Source organism: Blennius ocellaris, assembly GCF_963422515.1.
Source record: "Blennius ocellaris genome assembly, chromosome: 10".
In the NCBI taxonomy this organism is placed as follows: Eukaryota; Metazoa; Chordata; class Actinopteri; order Blenniiformes; family Blenniidae; genus Blennius; species Blennius ocellaris.
This window is the reverse complement of record NC_137659.1, coordinates 13,474,611-13,495,757: the sequence shown is the minus strand read 5'-3', so window position 1 is coordinate 13,495,757 and position 21,147 is coordinate 13,474,611. Positions and strand designations below refer to the sequence as shown.

The window sequence follows — 21,147 nt, the reverse complement described above, 5'->3', positions numbered from 1 at the left end:
CATCACCCCGCTGTCCTCACTACTGAAGTTCACTTAGTGATCACCTTCACTGTATATATCACCCTCATCATGATGCACTTGCTCGCCCTCTTGCTTTCTCACTTGGAAAAAAAAAGGGGGGCCGGGGAAGAAAAGCTCTCTTTGTCGAAGTAGGAGCTCATTCACCCACCAGCTCACACAGCGCGGGGAAGGGAGGGAAAGCAGAGCCCGCACGCAAACATTTAGAGGGCTTTCTATAAAGCAGACACTTTAAGGATCGCACAGTGCGGCAAAAGGATTGCAGTCGGAATGGAGAAATCTGTCTTTTGCGTTCAACCTCTGGAATTACCTCGGACTGCGCGGACGTCCTCAGAATGAACTCACGTCGTGTGTCGCCGCCTGCGCCGCCGCAACTTCTCACCGAGGAGCGGATTCCGGAGCATCCCCTCCGCGAATAAAAAGTTGAACAAGAGCAGATCTCAAGTTGGAACAGCACTCGATGTAAAGGACTTGGTGAAAATCACTTGTTTTTTTTGTCATCGGATCACAGAATTTGAGTTGGTTTTTTTTCTCTTCTTGTTTCGACGCGCAAGATCGGAGGAGTTCGTTCATTCCTGAGAGCTGCTCCTATAGCAGAATCAGGTTAACGCGTGTTCAAACCATCAACTGTACCGCTTGACAATTCATTTCTTAATATTAAGAGGGTTTAAAATGAATTTTGGGCAACCGTTCAAATGCGCGCAACGCGCCAGGCCACTTTTGGATTCTTAAGAGTTGTTGTCCTCTCGGTCCGGAGAGAATGAGGTGTCACTGGGTGAAGCATGAGCTGTCAGAGAATCAGTCATAAGCGGCTGTCTCTGCTATGGGAGGGGGCGGCTCTCAGCCTCTGGCTCTGCTGCTGCTGGACCTCCAGGACTGCCGCCGCCGCCGGAGCCGCAGCCGCCGGACAAGCCGACAGCGCCCCCGACCCTCTGGGCTGGCTGCTGTCTGATAAAGGGCCGTTCCACCAATCTCTGGAGTTCACCGAGGCTGCGGAAAGGTACCAGCAGGGATTCAGCACCAGATACAAAATCTATAGGTGAGATATGTCCTTCAAGTCAACAGTGATAATTGAATGAATATGATGTGCGCGCGTGAGGAATATTATTCTTGAGATACAAGAAGACTTTGGGGCTGTGCTGTTTGCGGGTTTTCATGTCCATTTGCTACTGGATCATTTTACCGATGAGCAATTTGAGCCAGAGTGCAACTTATCAGCGCAGGCAGCCGCTGGAGTGTTTGGAACGAACACCTGCACACTCAGAATTGCCCTCACAGGTATCTGCACCAATTTACTCGCAAGCTGATGAGCAAACCTGAAGAGCTGTAGTCACGGAGAGAGTGCCCTTTGCTCTCTCAGCATTCTGACTGCAAACAGATCAGGCATCTGAGCATCAGCCAGCGTTTGGGTATTTTTTGGGGGGAGGTTTATGTTTCACCTTCTGGAATGTGATGGGAGTGTTATTGCTGATCTTTCAAAATGACCTCTGCAGCAGGAGGCAATCCAATGCCAGCATTTATTTCATCTTTCCAGTGAGTTTCAGCAGCATCCCGAAGGTGCACTTACCAGCTGCTGCTCCAACCTCTATTGCAGTACAAGCTTTCTTTGGGTAATATATTCCACATTTCCTGTTGGAATTTAAGTTGGTTCTTACATGCCTGAGGTGTTGCAGAGTTTGGTTGAAGAATGGGAAGTTGCTTTTCAGCCGCCAGTAAATATAACTGCTTGTGAATACATAGGTGTATAGATCAATTGCTCCATTGTCATCTCTCATAGGGCTTTATAAGAGAACAGACTTGCAGTACAAATGTCCTTCGAAAAGGTTCTAGTTTTGTATAGGTAGTGAAAAATCATTGTTGGGGTTAGAGACAAAAAAGAAGAGAGCTGGTATATGGTCCATGACAGCCACTGTCAGTATTGGCAGTTGATGTCTCACCTCTTTGGGGACTTTTACCCTGCAGCAGTCAGCCCTGTACCCTGTAAGCCGGCTGCTCACATTTTTAACTCAAAGGATGCTCTGCAGATTAGGGATTTGAGGATTTTAAGGATGGTTCCAAAATGAGACCCAGCTGAGGTAAAAGCCTGCTGTAATAAGATGATAACTGACAGGAAAGCCCTTATGAGACTGTTTGCACTTTTCTCTACCTGATGTTGGCTGTTATTTAAAGTTTTGGAGATAAAATCTGAAAGTGGAAAGACTGAGAAATATATTGTACCCCCTCACACTTCTTGTAAGCGCCTAATTTTTTCATTGGCATGTGTTCTTAAATAGCCTGAGGCTTACACACCCCTAAACCCCTGTAATAGCTGGACCACAGTGAATGGCATGTGGCTGTCAGTCATGTGGCAGCGTGTGATTAAGCTGTCCATTTGTTCCCCACAGCTGCTCCGTTTATATTTTTTTGCACCCTTTCAAGAAAGGTTTATATCATGGCTTATTGCTTTCTCTTCACACCGCATAGGGTTTCATGGTTAGGTAAGGTACACTCCTACAGCTCCTTTAATTGCCACAATGTGCATTGCTGGTGGAATATCTGGAGGCTAAACCCTGGGCGAAGCTCCACTGCCCAGATGTCCACTGGAGACAGACACTCAGCCTGTCCCCTCGTTATGATGATTGGCTGTAATAATACACTCCACACTGTCCCGGTCCTCCAATTATTTCCCTGCCGATCGTTTTTCTCGTGGCAGGGATTTGATGGCCTCCTGGAAGTGGAGGGAGGGACACAGAGCAGCAGGCGAACGCTGTGGGAGAGGCAGACAATAACTGGTGCTATACAGAGTGACAGACAGTTTGTGTCTCTGCAGCTCAGCGAGACTCGTGTCCAAGGGGCATAAGATAACAAATGAAGGCAGCTGATGATGTTGGACTTTATTTTGTGCCTTTCTGAGGCTGAATGAGGCACAGCTTTGCATCCCAATAAGTTTCCCTTTATGCATGTATCGGAGTTATTTAAAGCTGTGCTCTCTCTGTGAGCCCTATAAATCTGATTCTCTACCAGGGGTCCTCTGGGGGCAACTCTACAATCTCTAAATGGGTGGGGGAAAAAAGTGATTTGGTAAAACACAATTCTGAGTTTCTTGAAAGGTAATGTCATATTTTTGCCACTGTTTCTGCAGTCTTCTAAAGTTTGATTGGAAAATGGAACGTTTGTTTTTAGTGGGGTTTCCTGGCAAATGGTTTTAAGAAAGTGAAGAAGAATACAGAAACAGACCTGTGTTCGCCAGTGAAGTGGAGAAATAGAAGCAATATCTAAGAAGCAATATAAAGAAGCAATATTACAAATCAATGTGATTCGGATTCTTTCTAATATCAGAGCTACACAGTACCGACCTCCAACCAGCCTGAAGACAAGAAACTAGATTCTAGAAATACTACTACCGGTACATGTGAAAATATTCCCCTTCCCAAAGTTTTTTTTTTTTCCTATTATATTGCTCTCATTGGTAGATTGATGCAATGTGTTTGAGCCTCAACAAAAAGCTCCTACTAGCTGCTGGTTAAAGTGAATGAAGCAACAAGGTTTCATCAGTCTAAAGGCCAAATGCATCAGAACTTGCTGTGATGAGTGCTTGAGAACAACAGGTGAGCAGAGCATAAACTGAGTGCCGAATAATTCTTAACATGTCTCATTTCTGCTCATCTGAAGAGTAGTAGTATGAGAGCAAGCTTGACTGAACCCACTGAACAAAAGAGAACCAGTATAGAAACATTTTACGCACTTGTTTAAAGTATCCACTTGTATAAAAACTAACATTTTAATCAGTATAACATAAGTATGTTAAATAGAAAAGGTACAATCACTGTGGAATAAAATAGACTTTGTGAGAACCTCAGGTTACATGTCAGTGAAAATGTAACAGTAATACATAAAAACCTGATTTGATTTTTTACCTACAATGGAGAGGTCCAGCAAGGTCGAAAAGTCCTTCACCTGTGCAGTTAGATAGAGCTCGTCAGATTATCACTGACACATCGTGTCAGCCCTCTATAGGAATGAATCTGTTCAGTCAGGCCTGTAATATATGCCTCAATATAGGTACCATGCATCCGTCTGTGTTCATCTGCAGCACCGTGCGTCATACACAACTAAAGGCTTTGTGTGTGTGTGTGTGTGTGTGTGTGTGTGTGTGTGTGTGTGTGTGTGTGTGTGTGTGTGTGTGTGTGTGTGTGTGTGTGTGTGTGTGTGTGTGTGTTGCAGGGAGTTTGGTCGATGGAAGGTCAACAGCCTGGCGGTGGAGAAGAGGGATGGTTTTGGAGGCAGCGGTGGTCTGGCTCCGCCCCTCGACCCAGACTTCACGAACACCATCCGCCAGTTGGGGAGGCGTCCGACCCTCCAGACGATTACAGAGAGTCTCATCAAGAAATACGGCACCCACCTCCTCCTCTCTGCCACTCTGGGAGGTACAGTAGAGATTCAAAGCAACCTTGATTCACGTCACTCCTCATGTGAGCTTGTTACTTTTTTTTAATTAATTAATTAATTTATTTATTATTTATTTTCACAGCATATGGGGCCCTGATTTTATCGCTTGCTGCTTTCTGAGCAACAAAGCATATAAACATATTTTGGGATCAGTGTTTTTTTTTTTTTGGCTCAAATATCATCAAATCTCTGTTGTTTAGATTGTGACAAATACATTGGAGGAGGCGGGAAAAGACAGCGGGATTCCACAAGCTGAGCTTCACAGCTGTTGTACAATATAATCTTTTTAATGCTAATTCCTCAACTTTTATCTCACATTCATCAGTTATATTCACACAGTGTAGTTTGTTTTACAGCCAATATGGTCCTGGAAAATAAACTATTTATGTAACAACCCAATTTGATAATTCAAATCCAAATTCTTTGTTTTTACATAGTACATTCAGGATTGCTCTGTACATTGGTGTGCTTTTATCCTATTTGCATCAACACAATACCAGCCAAAGCATCTGTATCCATACCACTTGTTTGTCAGTATCCTATAAAATCATAATTCATTCATGAAGGAAAAGTTGTACTCGTGTAATTTGGAAGTGCACTCAGCAGACTGCAAGGCAACTGAAGATTTAAATGAAAATGAAGCCTTTATTGCTTAGCTGAACTTGGACTCTTGAATTACTGCGGTCACCGGGTATTTAGTCTAATATACTGCATATAAAGATAAACGACATGCCTCTTGTTCTGCCTATTGTACAGAAGTGAAGCCAAAGTCTTTTTTGATCTATGGGCTGCCATATTTTATTGGTGACATATTTTGGGACCGTCGTTTCTGCTGCAGTGGTTAGCAGTGAAGCCACAGTAATAATGTGCTGCCATTACAGCCACCATTGTCTGTCAACCTTCACCCCTTTTTAGAGCTTAAAACACAAGTAGACACTAATAGGCCCAATGTTTCTCAGGAAAGGTATATCAACATTAATAGATAAATAAAAAATAACGCTATACTTTCAAATTATGATTTTATTGGAGTATATTGACAGATGTGTTCTCTTAAAGGTATAGTAGAGGATTTTCTTCTTCCGGGTGGATCATCAAAATAACTGGTCCTCCCAATTGTCAATCATTCTGGTGATATATGACGTAAGCCCGTCGTACGTGCCCGTCCCTGCGCGCAGCTCACTCCACACGGTCCTCATCAAGCCGGTGGCCGACCCGACGCATTATTCTCGGACATTTTTACACAGTTTCACCCCCTCTGGTGCACATCTTCTTGTAAAGTGAGCTTATGTGAGCGATGCCGACTTATGACTTGTAAACAGAGCGTGCACGAGGAGAACTGGGCTCGTGCATGTCTCTCGCACGCGTTTTAGTAGGCGTTCCGTCTCGGGAGCAGGTACAGCGTTGCGCATTCGCACTTTTTTCAAACGGTGGAGAGGGCGGTTCTTTCCTAAAATTCCTGAAAATCCTCCTGTATACCTTTAAATTAACTTATTCATCACAAAACTTCAAACACTGGTTAATTGAACTTAAAGCAAACAATGGCCAGTAAGCAGGACAAGTCACCGCTGGCAAGTCCTTATTCCATCACAGAGCCGATACATGGAGACAATCACACAGCTACAGGTAATTTGAAGTCACCTTCTACCTAACACCAACACATGCGGTAAGTCTCTGGACTGTTGAAGGAACCTGTAGAGCCTGAACAAACCTCATGCACCCACAGTGAGAACATTTAGATTTGATACAGGAATAAACTGAGTTTGGTTTGAACCAGGGTCTCTTCGCTGTGAGGTGAGCATGCTCATCACGAGGTTTAGCAACATGAACAAAATCAGAAATTGTGATCTCAGAATTGCAATGATGAGGGTTTCTTTTATGACTGGGAGGTCCTACCAACAAGTCTGGACTTGGAAGCCTGTCCGTGCCGTCGAGTTTGCATGTTCTCACTGTACATGCATGAGTTTTCCACCCAGTTCTCCGGTTTGTCTAAAAACAGACATTTTATGTTAACTCGCAACTTTAAATTGTGACTGTGAATGTGGCAACCTGCCTCCTCCATAGTGAATTAGGCTGAGCCCCAGTTTCCCACCAATAGGATGGATGGATGGATGAAGGAAGGGCACACTGGGAAATTTTGTTAAAAAAATTAGTACATTCATCAAATGAACAGCTGGATTATCAAGTTGGTAAAACTGATTGTATATGCTTGTTTTAAATTTCTCCGTTAATTCGTATGGATGAGGGTATGGACTTTAATTTGATTTTGCAATTATTGTGCTTTTGGCCATTTATATTTTTTAGCTTTGCTTTTCAGAAGCAAAGTCGAAGTCCATCTTTGTATACAGCCTATCGTGTTGTCTTTAGGATTGTCATTTGATTACCACTAAGTACCTAAAATGTGGAGACAACCCAACTACTCCTTCATGTAATGCGTCTAGTTCACAGTTTTTTTTGAGATTCTGAGTCTCTGAACATATCCTGTATGTCACCCATGCTAATACAAATGATGTTTACCTGACAAGGGCAACAAGCAACGATAAGAATTATGACTCATGGCTGTCAGAAACAAAGGCTAACATTGTTTGGCTTTGTTATACAGCTATAAAACTTAATAGGGAGGAGGTCAAAGTAGATAAACACGTCAAGAATAGAGTAATGACAGGAGAATACTTCTTGCTCCAGCTTCCTGCTGAAAATGAACATTGTTTGGATATCACAGGAAACCTTTTTGGACAGCACTGATAAACAATGTCATTATGTCAATCATCCTTGTCAGATATCAGGTGAAAATTCCTTTTTTCTTTTTAAATTCTGACTGGTATGGTGAGGTTTGACTTGCAATTATCAAAACTACAACTTGTTAAAGGTCAACAAATTGTAATGGAAATGGCATCTGTTGCCAGAAAAAAGGGGAAAGAAAAAGCGGTAATCACCAAGCCAAAAGGTCACCATGATAGATCCTCGTTTCCAGCCTTGACCATTAGCCAGTGTTCAGCATAGCAGCAGCAGATTAGAGAACAATGGCAAAAAAATGTAATGAGACGTGTGAGTAAACTGAATGTAACACACACAGAAGAAATGTCATTTTTACCACAAACATGTTGGCAAAATGTGCTTATCTATTGTGATGAGAACAGCAGCAAATGTCACATTTTAACTGAATGTGTTTTACCATCCTCACTGAAAAACAGAGAAGCCCCCCCCCTATATAATTGCGTCGCTCTAATTAAATATAAAATTTTCTATTGTGTAAACTGAGAGTATTTGTGCAATTTGATTAGATAAATTTGTAACATAAATACTTACATCGACTACCCGCCCATCACAATGGTTTCATCCATTTTACTGCTGAATGATGAGTAGAAGTGTGTAGATAACTTACTTTGACTCAGTGGCTACATTACAAAGACTCCTCTATGTTGGAAAATCTAATTTAGTTCTATGTTTTTAATACAATCAAAACTAGTAACCAGGCTGCACTTTTATGCTTCTGTGGTGTGTTGCATTATGTAATAGTACATTCCTCATAATGGATGATTTGCTCTGCCCCAGATCCTCCTAAAAAACTCACAACAACACCATCACCATCCATTAACAATACAACCGAATTTCTTTGTCCATACTGTAAATTATATGTGGGAAAACCTTGGATTGTTAAATTGATTTGGCACTTCAGAGGCAAATTAAATCAGAAGGACTAACAGGGCAGTTTATTACAACAGAAGGTATTTGGTGTTTGGTCTGTTTGCCATGTGTGTTGATACAACCTTCTCCTCTGCAAGGCTGAGGGTCAGCTGCAAATAGATAGTTTGGAAATCAGAAAATCAGAAAGGTATTTTTTAATTGGCTCCCGATTCAGTTAATGGTTGCCAAGGCTCCCTAAAGAGTACCTGCCAAGAACATGTAGTCATCTGTGTATCATCCTGACAAGTCAGCCTGCTGGAAAAAATAACGGGTCTTATTGATGACCTCTTCACCCAAAGTGAATGGAGCAATTTTACACCTGCTCTCTGGGGAATACAGTAGTGGGAAGTTATACCGCGAAAGTGCGCGAAATGACCAATTGCAGGAGAAGAAGACGAAAAAAGTGAGTAGAAAAGTGAGGAGCTTTACCAGAAAGAGTAAATTACAGCACTTCATCACAGAAAGGCCCAGTTTTCAATGTTGGCTTTCCTCCGCCAAAAGTAAAACTCTGTGAAGAATTCGCACTGTGGCTCTGTTCTTTCTACAGTCAAGTGTTCGGCTTTGCTTTTGCACTTCGCTTATTGAAAATCTGGTTTTGATGGAATTTATGAACAATGTTTCTGACATCCAAAACAGATTAGAAGATGTTTCTGGTCGAATATACAACCTTTTCACGTATAGTGTGAAGTTTGAGACCATTCGTGCAAATACTGTACTTTTTATATATTTGACATTTCCATATCATTATTCAATATCTAGCTCATTTCAGAAAATACATTAATTCAAGAAAGTTTTTTTCTTCTTATAGGACCTGTGGGGCTTTGAAAAAGTATTGAAAGGTGTAAGAGATGTAAAATAGGAATGTTTCGTAGTTTGAATAAAATAGTGGATAAAACATTTTTTTGTATCATAAACTTTTTTAAGATATATTGGTACATCTCTCACCAATGTCTGAAGGCAAACTTTAATGGAACTGAGAGGGTTTCATGGCTCTCGGTGATATTAACATAGTGCGCAAGTTATTTCTTAAAGAGACTCAGTGGCAGCCAGAGACCCGCTTTGTTTCTTGTGTGATTTTTGGCCATTATAATTAAGATAATTAAAATAATTAAGGGAACTTGATCAATGATCTTGAATAAGCTCTCTTTATTCATGAGGAGTTTAATAGATGCAGAGACCTTGTCTGTGCCTTTTCCTGCAATCATCCAAACCATCAGTTCTCCCACAGCACTTAATCACTACTGCGCTTTTCTCTCCAATCTGAAAAGATACTAATGAAAGGTGATTAGTGCTGCTCTGTCAGAGCTAATGAACCTCTCATTGCCTCTGCCTGACTGTCACCAGGGGAGGAGTCTCTGACGATATTTGTGGACAAAAGGAAGCTCAGCCAGGAGTCTTCGTCTACTTCCTCGGCGGCCGAGGGCAGCCGTAGCAGCACCGGGAACTCAAACACTACGGGGACTGTGACCCTGGAAGCCCTCCACCAGCTGGCTGCCTCCTACTTCACAGACCGAGAGAGCACCCTGCGCAAACTGCACCACCTCCAAATCGCATCCACTGCTATAAGGGTACGTGGAAGTGAGAAAAGTGCAAATACAACAGTGATCTGCTGGGAAATGAAGCACTACATACTGACTGCCTGAAGCGAAATGTGTTGCTGTGGCGTGTCGTGGTTTGTCAGCCTCCAGCAGTTACACATGGGAATGCCATGAATTAAAACACAAAGTTGAGCTGGCTTGGTTCACTTTCCTTAAACCCATTGTACCTTCATAAAGGATATATTCAGAAAAGAAAGATGTCATCACACTGGAAATAAAACCTTTGCTTTATCTACCTTTTCACTTCAACTTTATTTGAGCCTTGAAAATGTCCTGAGCTCATGATAAATAAATTAACATTGGCCTTCTCTTTCATAGAATGATGTTATCTATTTCTGATATCCTATAAAAGGTTATGTTCAAAATACTTCTGTGTATTCTGTGTGTACTTTTGTTTTTGTTGCAAATATTGCTATATAAATAATACTATAAGTAATACTTGAACACACTCACGGATACCAGGCATTGATTAAGCTACTAATACATCCTCACAAGAACAATAAGGCACTTTAGATATTTGAAATATTGCTTTAACTTTGGTTCAATAAGATACATTTAAAATCAAGAATTAACATGCAAGTCTTTGTTGAATTAGGGTTAGGGTTTGGGTTGAATTGTTGAGGTCAAAACAATCTGTACAAGTCACCTAGACACACTACATGCAGCTTTAGAATAATTACAGCTGCAAGAAAAGTGAAGTAGTACAAAATGGAAATACCTTCCAAAAAATTAATTTGCAATATTAGAGAGGTTAATGCCAGGGTCCCAGGATCCCAACTCATGGCTCAGGAAGCAGATGAAGGCCCTGACAGTTTATTCGCGCTCATGCAGGCAGAGGTCAGTACACATGTGATCAGTCAGAGTGGCAGACAAGAATGATCCGGGAACTTGAGGTCAAGAACAGAGAACAGCCAAACGTGAGAAGACTAAATTTGGAAAATATGTGCAAGATAAAGCGAGGACGAGCAAATGATTTTACTGCGGAAAAACTTGGATTACCATGGTGGACTGAAGCATGAGTTCTACTCAATTCTGCTAAAAAATAATATGAAGCTCATTAAAAAGCATGTTGCACTATACTGTTTCTACTCAATATCTGTCAAGTTTTTGTGTTTCTTTGCATGTGTTGCAAAATGATGGTGATTCAAATTTGAATGATTTTTTTTTCAGTCGAGAAAATATGGGTCCGCCCACAAGCATGAATTACATACACTGTTAAAATAGGGCTGGCTGCCTCGGAATAAAAGGAGCACACTTGTATCGCATGCATAATGTAGGCTCATTCTCGTTTGATTCATACTTTATCTTTGACCCCTTGTGGACCAGTCAAGGAGATGTGGTTAAAGTCTGAGGTAAAGGCTAGGACAAATACAAGACACATTGCAGAGATGCGTAACATGGTGAGACAATCTGGCAACCGGCAGGACTGAGGACGGCACATAAATACACGCGGGGTATTTTATTTAGAGGAAAGTTAACGAGTAACACCTCATACGTTCAAGGCTGAGGAAGCAGAGAGGAGGAGCGGAGAATTACTGTCCCTACGTACTTTGCAAGAATGGAGAAACTTGTTCTTTCTCCCAGGGCTGCAAGGAAATAACGACATAATTCTTCTCCCGCAACCCTGGTTTGGATGTTTTCACAGCTTGTTCTCGACACATCATGAGGGCTGAACTTGTCTGTCATGTGATTTCATGCAGGAAAATTAACATGCGATCGGTTAGAGATTTGTATTGGACATGAGATACGCATTAAATTCAACATGCCATGTATAGTCGCTCGTTTGTTTTGCTCAAACCGTTTGTCCTGAGCAGAGTTTACATCATCCTTGTTCTTTTCACCTAAAAGAGTGAGAGAGTATATATCCAACTTTATTGGGGCTTGATTGAACCATAAGGAAAAAATGGACCACATAGACACAGACAGTACAAAATACAAAATGGATCATGATGGCGGAGACGGTTCATCTGAATAACTGATTTACATGGAGAGCAAACATTGAATCCAGGACACTTCCGAATCTTCAAGTTAACTCACACAATCCCAAATCTTTAATACCAGTTCAGGTACTCCCCCCCCCCCATGATCACATAATCGGGTTGGATTAAGAATAAATGCATATTTGCAGAATTGGCCTGACATTAGCAGACTCACCTGTTGTGGCTGCAGGGAAGCAAGCAGGCTGTCAAATCTGTTCCACCCGTTTTTTGGGGGTTTGTTTTTTTTCTCCAGCATCGAGTTTATTTTGGAGAAAATATCTTGGCATGCTAAAGGAACATTTCACTCGATTTGTATCAGAATATGATAAATGAAGGTCTCTCAAGTCTTTATAGCTTACCGCCTCTAAACACAGTAATTAACAGACTTTTCAAGCAGCAGGAAAACAATGCTGCCTGATGCAAGGTTTCCTCTGCTCGGTGGCCGGCTTTAAAGAAGAGACCGGTGAAGAAAAGCGGAGCGGCAGTTGTGCTTCTTGTAGTATAAAACACCAATCATCCATTTTATCATCTGAAGTGGCTATTAGAGTGTGCGCATTAATCAGCCCAAGGGGCAAACGTAGATGCTAAAGTGAGTAGCCACTGATGAAGACAAGTGCCCCCCCAAAATGAGAACATGTTCCTCTGGTTATGCGTCAGCCTGATGGATTAAGGATATCATTCCATTAATTTCCAGCCAGGCCGACTTCCATTTATTTGCTTTTTGCAGCAGGTGCAGAGTTTGAGGCTGATTGAAGATCAGAGGAAGAGAAAAAGAGGGGCTGAGGGAGATGAACGCTGCACTTTATGAGGGATGTAAAGCAGCACCTGGGATGGATGGCCATTCATTAAAATCACATATGGTTTTGGAAATCAGAGAGAATTCGGGGAGGGAAAAAATGTGAACACAGATTGACTTTTGTGTGTTTTTAAACTTCACATCAAAATTACTGTTGGAAATGATGTAAGCTGACAAGTGAATCAGTTTAAAGTTTCTCCGTCGGATGCAAGCTGATTTCATCTCTTCCATCAGAGGAAATTATTCTGTCTGTGGAGAGAAGGTTTTATAATTGAGGATCTTCTGAATAATACTTACACGGTGGTTCGCTGTATGAGGCATGAGATTCTTTTCTCAAAAAGGAAAAGAAACAGACAAGTGCAAAAAAAAAAAAAAGTCACGGGGTACAAAAACATGCAGGTCATTTCAGGGGGACAAGAATAAATGTTTTTCTTGGTGTCAACAGAGGCTGTGAGGACCTAAGAGATCTCACCAGTGAACATGGATAGTTACAGAAAACACAAAAAAGCACAAAATCACCACACACTGTCATACTATGGTTTCCTCTTGGTGTACCTGCAGGTGACTGAAACCAGAACCGGTCCTCTGGGATGCAGCAACTATGACAACCTGGACACGGTCAGCTCTGTGTTGGTCCACAGTCCAGAAAACAAGGTTCTGCTACAAGGTATATCCACACTGTGATGTGCTCTTTTCTGAGGTACAGTTTGACATTTTAGAAGATAAGCTTATTTGCTATCATGTCAAATCAAATGAGATTACTGAGACTAAATTCTGATCCAGACTGATTGAAGTCTTCTGAAGTGGTACTTCGCAAAAAAAAGTGAAGATGCCTATCTGAAAAAAAACAAGAATCAAAACTCTTTCTTGAAAGGGTTCCTTTTATTTTATTATCTTTTGCTCATTTTAAGACGAATCTCACTGAATCAACTAAACCAGCTGCATGCCAATCCCAGCGCCTTCTTTATTACTAAATACATACATCTTTAAAAATGCCCTCAAACATATATGGAAATACTTTTCTGAAGGTCATCAATTTAAGTATAGTTGACTTACACATGTTTAGGTAGTCCATTATCTGGTCCACTAGTGAATAACTGAAGCAGTGGGGTCTTTGCGATATTGATGGTTTTCAGAAAACACAAGACGACAAAGAAACAAGAAACTGTTCATTAAAATGTATAAAACACACAGAGGAGAGATTGGTGTATTTCTTTGCCCATAAGGAAATTTGTGGAGTATAAGAAGAGCAAAGGCATCCATAAACCCCTATACTGTCTTTTTTTATTGTTACTATGTTAATCTATTTTGTTCCGTCTATCTTCTGTTTGATGCCGCAGGGCTGCAGGTTGTCCTACCAGGCTATTTACGGAGCCGCTTCATCCAAGCAGCTCTCGACTACGTCGGCTGCAAATCCGAGGGTCAGTTCGTCTGCCAGAGCGGTGACTGCTGGTGCAAGTGCAGCCCGGACTTTCCACAATGTAACTGTCCACTCTCTGACCTGGACACTCTGGAGAAGAACCTGCTGCGCATCAGGGATACCTGGAGGCTGGCCAATCAGGAGTTTGAAGAATCCGGTGAGTCAGAAAATTATTTAGCGTGACCCGCCACAATGGGACTTGAAAATGTCAGCCTGAATAGTGCTTTCAAAAACACCACATGTGGCACATTGGCTTGAAAACCCTTCCCTGAGATTCTGGACATCGGCACACTGGTCACCTTTTCTGAGAAAAGAAATGTAAAAATGTGTTTTAAAGCTACAACATGGCTTTTTTTTAGCCTTCTCTTTCAAAATGCATTCCAAGCTGTCAAACAGTGGCAGCTGCCTGACACCAAATCAAGAGACCCGTCAGTTACTGTGTCAAATCAAATGATTGTTCTGGTGCTCTCAAGGTGCTCCGGGCTGCTTTTAGGGTTTTTGTTTTTGTTTTTGTTTTTTTTTAAACTCCATCTGTTCTCACAAAACTACTGCAAAGAGACACAGAATAAAAGTTGGGTTTTTTTCTTCTCAAAAATGTCAAAAAGAAACTTCACAATGTCACAATAGACTGGGACACGGTACAAGTTGTTGACCAGTGAGGTTTTGAGGTCTTGGTGGACAGATTCTATGATTATTCATTTCAATTTTCCTTTGTTTCCAATGTGTTTTGCAGCTGAAGTCGATACTACACATTTGAAACTTTCCATTTGATCCTGATGTGTATTTGAGTTCCAATCAATTTGAGTGAAAAACATCAAGTTTTCTATTATCTCATCTGTCAGTTGTAGATATTTTTGAAACTTCATAAGTTTCACAAGATGATGTAATGTAATGTAAAACAAAACATGACACAGAGTTAAACATAGACATTTTTTTTTCGTAAAAATGGTTCAATTTCCTCCAAAACATTTACCACAAAAATGATTTGTAAAACACAACTTTGTATTTTAATATTTCTCTTTTTTCTGTCATTAATAATTTGTCAGTCCCTCAGATTAAAGTAGTTCAAACTAGCTGTGGCTCCAGCAGCTTCTCAAATCATTTCATATCACTTATAGTGCAGTGGGGAACTAATCACTTACACTTAAAGCAGTGACAACAGATGGAGTTTGCATGTTCTCTCGGGCCCGTACATGAAGCATTATGTAATTTGGCTTAATTTATGATTCTTGTCAGGAAGATGTGACCTTTTTGTCCTAATTAATCCTCTGGCAATTTGACTGAATAAAGTTATCGAAGGAATATGAGTAGGTTTACACTTGTACAGGGACTTTTTCCAGTACACTACCTCTACTGCATCAACATAAATCTGTATCAATTTCTTCACACTACAAGCCAGAACACTGATGTTTTTATCATTTTCCTTACTTTTTACTTGCATATGTAAAAATCTGCAAGGATATAAAAATCAACCATGTAAATGTCAGGGTTGTGCGGTCTGAACTTTACTCCCTCTGTGGGTGTACACCATGATAGCTTCTATTGAAAGTAAAAATAGAACGTCTAATATGCCAGCAACTCCTTTATGAAAATATAAGTCCTAAATGTAATATCAGTGTCTTGCACACACCACAGCTAACAGTGATATCTGATTTATCCATCAGTAGTAGCAGGTAATCCACTATAATCCCTGTAATCTCTGGTCAGAATCAGTAAAACTCCAGAGGTTAGCATAGGTGGTTAAAATAAACTTGATCGGCTTAATAAGTCAATCTTCATTTCCATCATTATTTTGAGAAAATCTAAATGGGAAATATAGTCATTTTCTTATACATAGTATGTTTAGAGGGAAAGAAAACAGCAACCTTGGAACCTTGGTTTGCTTGAATTCAAGCAAAAAGAGTAAATAAACACTATAAAACCACTATATATTCTGAAATCCACTTTTTCCAGCCTTCTCTAATTTGAGCTTTATACAACAAAGCAAAGCCTTCACACACATAAATAAACCAGCAATTACCCCCAACCTGGCCAGTGTCCATGTATGTACTACTGTATAATTGCATTATTTTTGAGACTGCTATAATTACCATAAACATAGAATACATCTGTGGAGGAGATTAGTCGCCTCAACTGGCACTTACACAACAGTTTACACAACAGGAAGACAAAGTGGCTGTTAGAGGAAACAAAGCCAATGTTATGGTGCTGGATAACATAATACTGCATGATGCACATGTGACTGAGTGGAGACACGGACAAAAAAAGAAAATCCTCCTGAGCATGTTTCAGTCTCTTTTCATCTAACAAACGAAGCCCATTACAAATTAAACATGCTGCTTTCTTTCTTAAGTTTGACAAGTTATTACAGTTACCATGGAAACGTGTTTTTTCACATTATTAAGGACAGGAACTGCACATTTGCTGTCAGTGTCATTCATTCCTAATTAAAAATGATTTGGCTTGAAGATGTGCAGCACTGCACGCTGACAACAGGTGAAATGTACAAACGTATAATGTCTTCACAAAGTGTGAAAGCAATTTGTTTGTTCTTGGACATGACAATGAGATCAGCAAACCTCCTTCCCACGAAAATCTAAATAACAAAAACACACTTTCTTGTGGCACCATGGCAGCTGTTATCCCTCCTCTTGAGCTGTTTGATTTTCTAGGACAAACAATGAGGAATAGACGGTTTTTGGGGGAGTGTTACCCTGCGGCTTGTAGCCACAGGCTGAGTTTACTTATTCATGTTCTCCTTCCTACCAGAGGAGTTCCAAAGCTTTGTTGGGAAGCTGCCAACCCATTACGCTGTAAACACATCTGTCGTGGAGCACTTGTGGAGGACGGATGGCAGCCTGCTCCAGCGCTACCGGCAGCTGGAATCCAGTAGCCGCCAGCTTTTCACCAAAGCCCGCCGCACCACTAACAAGCTCCCCGCCGCACCACTAACAAGCTCTTCAGCCTTAGCAAGAGGTGTCGAAAACAGCCGAAAATAATCCAGCAGAGGCCGAGGTAAGAAGGAAGACGGGGGACAGGAGGAGGGAATATTTATACTGCAGCCTGTTAACCCAAGGTGCTCCCCAAAACTTATAATTATGAGAATGATTTATGCGGCAGGCAGCAAGAGAAAGCAGCCGAGCGAGACGGTACTTATTAGAAGGCACTTTAGGAAAAGTAGTTGTGGGGTGAGGTGAAAAGTGCTGACAGGACCAAAGCTGATTCTCTGTTCTATAGCCACTGAAAGATAAACGGGATCATGTTTGGCCAAACAGACACTTTTTAATGTCTGCAGCTTAAAAAAATGCATTGCAATTGATCCAGCATTTTCATCCGTATCTCATCATACCGTACTGTACCACACCATATCACATCGCATTGTATCATGTCGTATTGCATCAGGTCACATCGTATTGTATCATATTGTACCATACCACACTGCACCGTATTGTATTGCATCGCATTGCATCACACCACACTGTATCGTATCATGTTTTATCGTATTGATAGTGATTTCACTGTGTATCCTGCTGGAGAAGTGAGTACATTTGACGTTGTTGTTATTATTATGAATTTGTCGTATTTTCATTTGCATTCACTCCTGATGTTTAATTGTTAGATCGATTTCTATTTATTCAAAATAGGTAGCTTTCTGATGCTATCATCTATTACATATCCATGTCAGATATCCATAAGCATATTATAAACATTCAAAAAGTACATGCTAAAAAGAGTTTTTGGGGATATAAGAAGACATGAAAACTAAAGTACATAAATAGTGAAACGAATCACTTAATACAAAGTTAAGATTAAAAATTATTAAGGAAGAGTCATATGAAGAATAAAGTATTTTCTATCTTACTCTGTTGTCTGAGGAGAAACAGTGGCCATCAGAGAAATCTGCAGGAAAGGGTCATAGACTCTGCTTATATCGACTCCTGTTTTTACTGTTACAGCTGCTATTCCAGCTACAAACTCCCACCTGGGTCCTCTATTTCAGCAGCCTATCAGAGGCCGCTGGAGCCATAACTTCAGTCAGATTTATGCTCTCTCATGAACACTCTGTGTTGATAGCTATTTCTGGCAGGGAAATTAACTAAATGACACAATCCATCAGCTTGCTACTGAAACTCAGGCACTGCCTCCTCAGTCCACAATCCAATTACAGTTCTTTATCACACCCCCTTCTGCTTGTAAAAAAAAAAAAGGAAGAAAGAAAGAAAGAAAGAAACTCAATAGCGGTTCAGAGTAACTGGATAGGATGTTGGTCCATTTTTGTGTCACAGAGAAATGAAATATTTGCATTCTTTTATTGATTTGTTTTCATTGTCTTTTGAAGCTTTTGCAGGTAACAGCCTCGAGAAAAAATACATGAGAACTGCAATACAATGAGGAAATGGGATCCCCGGAGACCTCATAATACTTAAGTCATAATCAATGTTATTGCAATTTTAAGCACCTTGAGTCCTGAGCATTGAAGAGTATTAAAACAACATATGATTGAAATATCTTAAAATGACCAAAAGGAATAGGTTTTCATCAACATTGCTTCTATTGCAACAATACTGAAAGAAGATGCATAAAAGCATTCTCAAATCAATATTTTTCTATTAATAAACAAAAGGCATTTTAACAGCAAGGCAATATCAGTGTGGGTAAAACCAACAGAAACAACTATTTACAAAGGTTACAAAGGTTCAAATGCCAACACATAAAGAGAGTACCGGTACTCTTTTTTTTTTTTTTTTTTTTTTTCATAATAGCACACATTCGTGAATCCCCCAGATGAGGCTGTGCCTGGTGAAGAACTCATGCTGTCTCACAAAACCTCCTCAGATCTAGCAGATGGAAAATATGTAATGCATTTCTGAATGCCACGGCACTATAAGTAGAGAATTCATTTTAAAAGCCACTTAGTTCGTTCAACAATTGAAAATGCAAGTAAAGAGTCCAACATTCAATGTACACAGATTGTTGGAACACTATGTATTATGCATTAACTCTGTACAAGCACAGTTTCTCAATGAAGCCCTGGTATGCTGTAGGAAATACACATATGACATGAATGAGTAATGCATGAAACTCATGCATGAGGCCAATTACTGAAAAAAAAAAAGATTTGAAACTAATATTTCCATATTGAGAATGAAATTACTTTGGAAAATAATTATAAAGCTGGAAGATGACTATATGAAGATATGAAAACAAACAAGTTGACTCATGCAGTCAAAAAAAAAACTGCCATAAATGTTGCATCTGACAAACTAATTTATTCATGCGATAAAACATCAATACTCAGCATCTGTCATCAATAAAGTATTGCGTTGCAGAATATGCTGTGGTGTATCGATTTTACCCCTACCTTGAAACTCGTTGAAAGTATGTGCATCTGTTTGCATGTTTATGTGTGTGAATGTCATCACAACTCATCAACACCACAGGGGGAAATTCAGCGGATTAAAATATTCATTTTGATCTGATTTTGCTTCTGTGGCTCCAGCTGAGTCGAGCTTAAATTGTTTTTGCTGCACATCAAAACAACACATTATTTGGGGGAGAAGCAGGATTAATCTTCTCAGGCAAAACATTTCTGTCATTGTATATTCACAAAAACTTAAAATGATACAAAATGACAAATACAAATTAGATATTAAACGATAGCCACTACAGCTGAATACGGGTTGTACTGAAACACTTTTTGTCTCTTCCCTCAGGCCTCTGCTCTTCTGGTTGAGCTACGCTCTTTCCATTTTGTACTGCAGTGAGAATAACCAGGTTGGTGTTTACAGCGATGAGAGCCACAGCTGCTCCTGTCCCTACAACCACCCGACATGCCAGGGCATCATACCCTGCTCTGTGGGCGACGGTCCCCGGTGCGCCTCCTGCTCCGTGGAGAACCGGACTCGGTGCTCCAGCTGTAACCTCGGCTTCACCCTGACACAGGGGGTCTGCCGGCCGGCTGTGCCCGACCCTACGGACCCCTACCTGGGCCTGGAGAGTGACAGAGATCTGCAGGACCTGGAGCTCCGCTACCTGCTTCAGCGGCGTGACCCACGCATCTCTCTGCACGCCGTGTTCGTGAGCAACGACGTGCGCATTAACACTTGGTTCGATCCGTCCTGGAGGAAGAGAATGCTGCTCACTCTCAAGAGCAACCGAGTCAAGTCCAACCGTGTTCATGTGCTCCTTGGAATCGCTCTGCAGTTTTGCCTCACCAGAAATAGCACTCTGGAGCCAGCGCTGTCACTGTTTGTCAATCCCTTCGGGGGCAGCCACTCGGAGAGCTGGACCATGCCTATAGGTCAGCACGGATACCCCGACTGGGAGCGGAAAAAGCTGGATATCCCTTTGGACTGCTATAACTGGACGTTAAGTCTGGGAAACAGATGGAAGAGCTTTTTTGAGACGGTTCATTTCTACCTGAGGAGTCAAAGCAGGGACGCTGTGGGAGGAAACAAAAACATGACTCTGTACAATGAACCTCTGGAGGCGACAGAGCCGTCCAACAACATCGGCTACATGAAAGTGAACAGCATGCAGCTGTTAGGTTACAGCGTGCACTTTGACCCCGAGGCGATTCAGGACCTGATCCTGCAGATAGACTATCCGTACACTCAGGGATCGCAGGACTCGGCACTGCTGCAGTTGGTAGAGCTGCGCTACAGGGTTAACCGCCTCTCGCCTCCAGGGGCCCCGCACGTAGATCTGTTTGCGTGTCTGCTGCGCCACAGACTCAAACTGTCCAGTGCAGACGTGACCAGGATACTCACTGCCCTGCAAGCTTTCAGTGCCAAACAACCAAACTACATGCAATACGAGGCAAATAAACTGTGTAGTTAATGGCCACCATTAGATGTTTTGTACTATTTCCTCGCCACCGGCCTGTATCCTTCGTCAGCTGGATAAATTTGTGTCACATGTGTGATTTGTTGTTCAAAACTGTGCTGTACATACACAATGTGCAATTAAATTTGATGTTTTGTTTCCTAATATCAGTGCAGTGTTTTAAGCCCACAACAATGGATTTAGGGTGAAGAAAAACCTATTTTAAGTTCAACAGAAACCTTTTTTGGGTATTGATTATAAATAGTTGATCACTTACAAACTCTCATCTGCTCCATCATTACAATTTTATAAAAAAAAAAAAAGACATGTTCAATTTGACTAATTGTCAACTGCACGCAGTAGAAATGTCCTCATAGCCTTCTTAGCTTGTCGTACACT

At 41.1% G+C, this 21,147-nt stretch overlaps 1 protein-coding gene across 1 annotated transcript; it reads left to right on the top strand.

The window, feature by feature from the left end:
* Positions 1-700: 700 nt before the first annotated feature.
* Positions 701-20,763, top strand: LOC308135653 (BMP/retinoic acid-inducible neural-specific protein 3-like; the record flags this gene model as incomplete). The annotated part of the gene is given in 8 exon segments (XM_080503732.1): positions 701-1,057; positions 4,222-4,424; positions 9,475-9,698; positions 13,065-13,170; positions 13,844-14,080; positions 16,693-16,859; positions 16,862-16,938; positions 19,638-20,763. Coding segments are annotated over 8 exon segments (2,397 nt in total). The 5' UTR covers positions 701-800.
* Between the last annotated feature and the right edge of the window lie 384 nt (positions 20,764-21,147).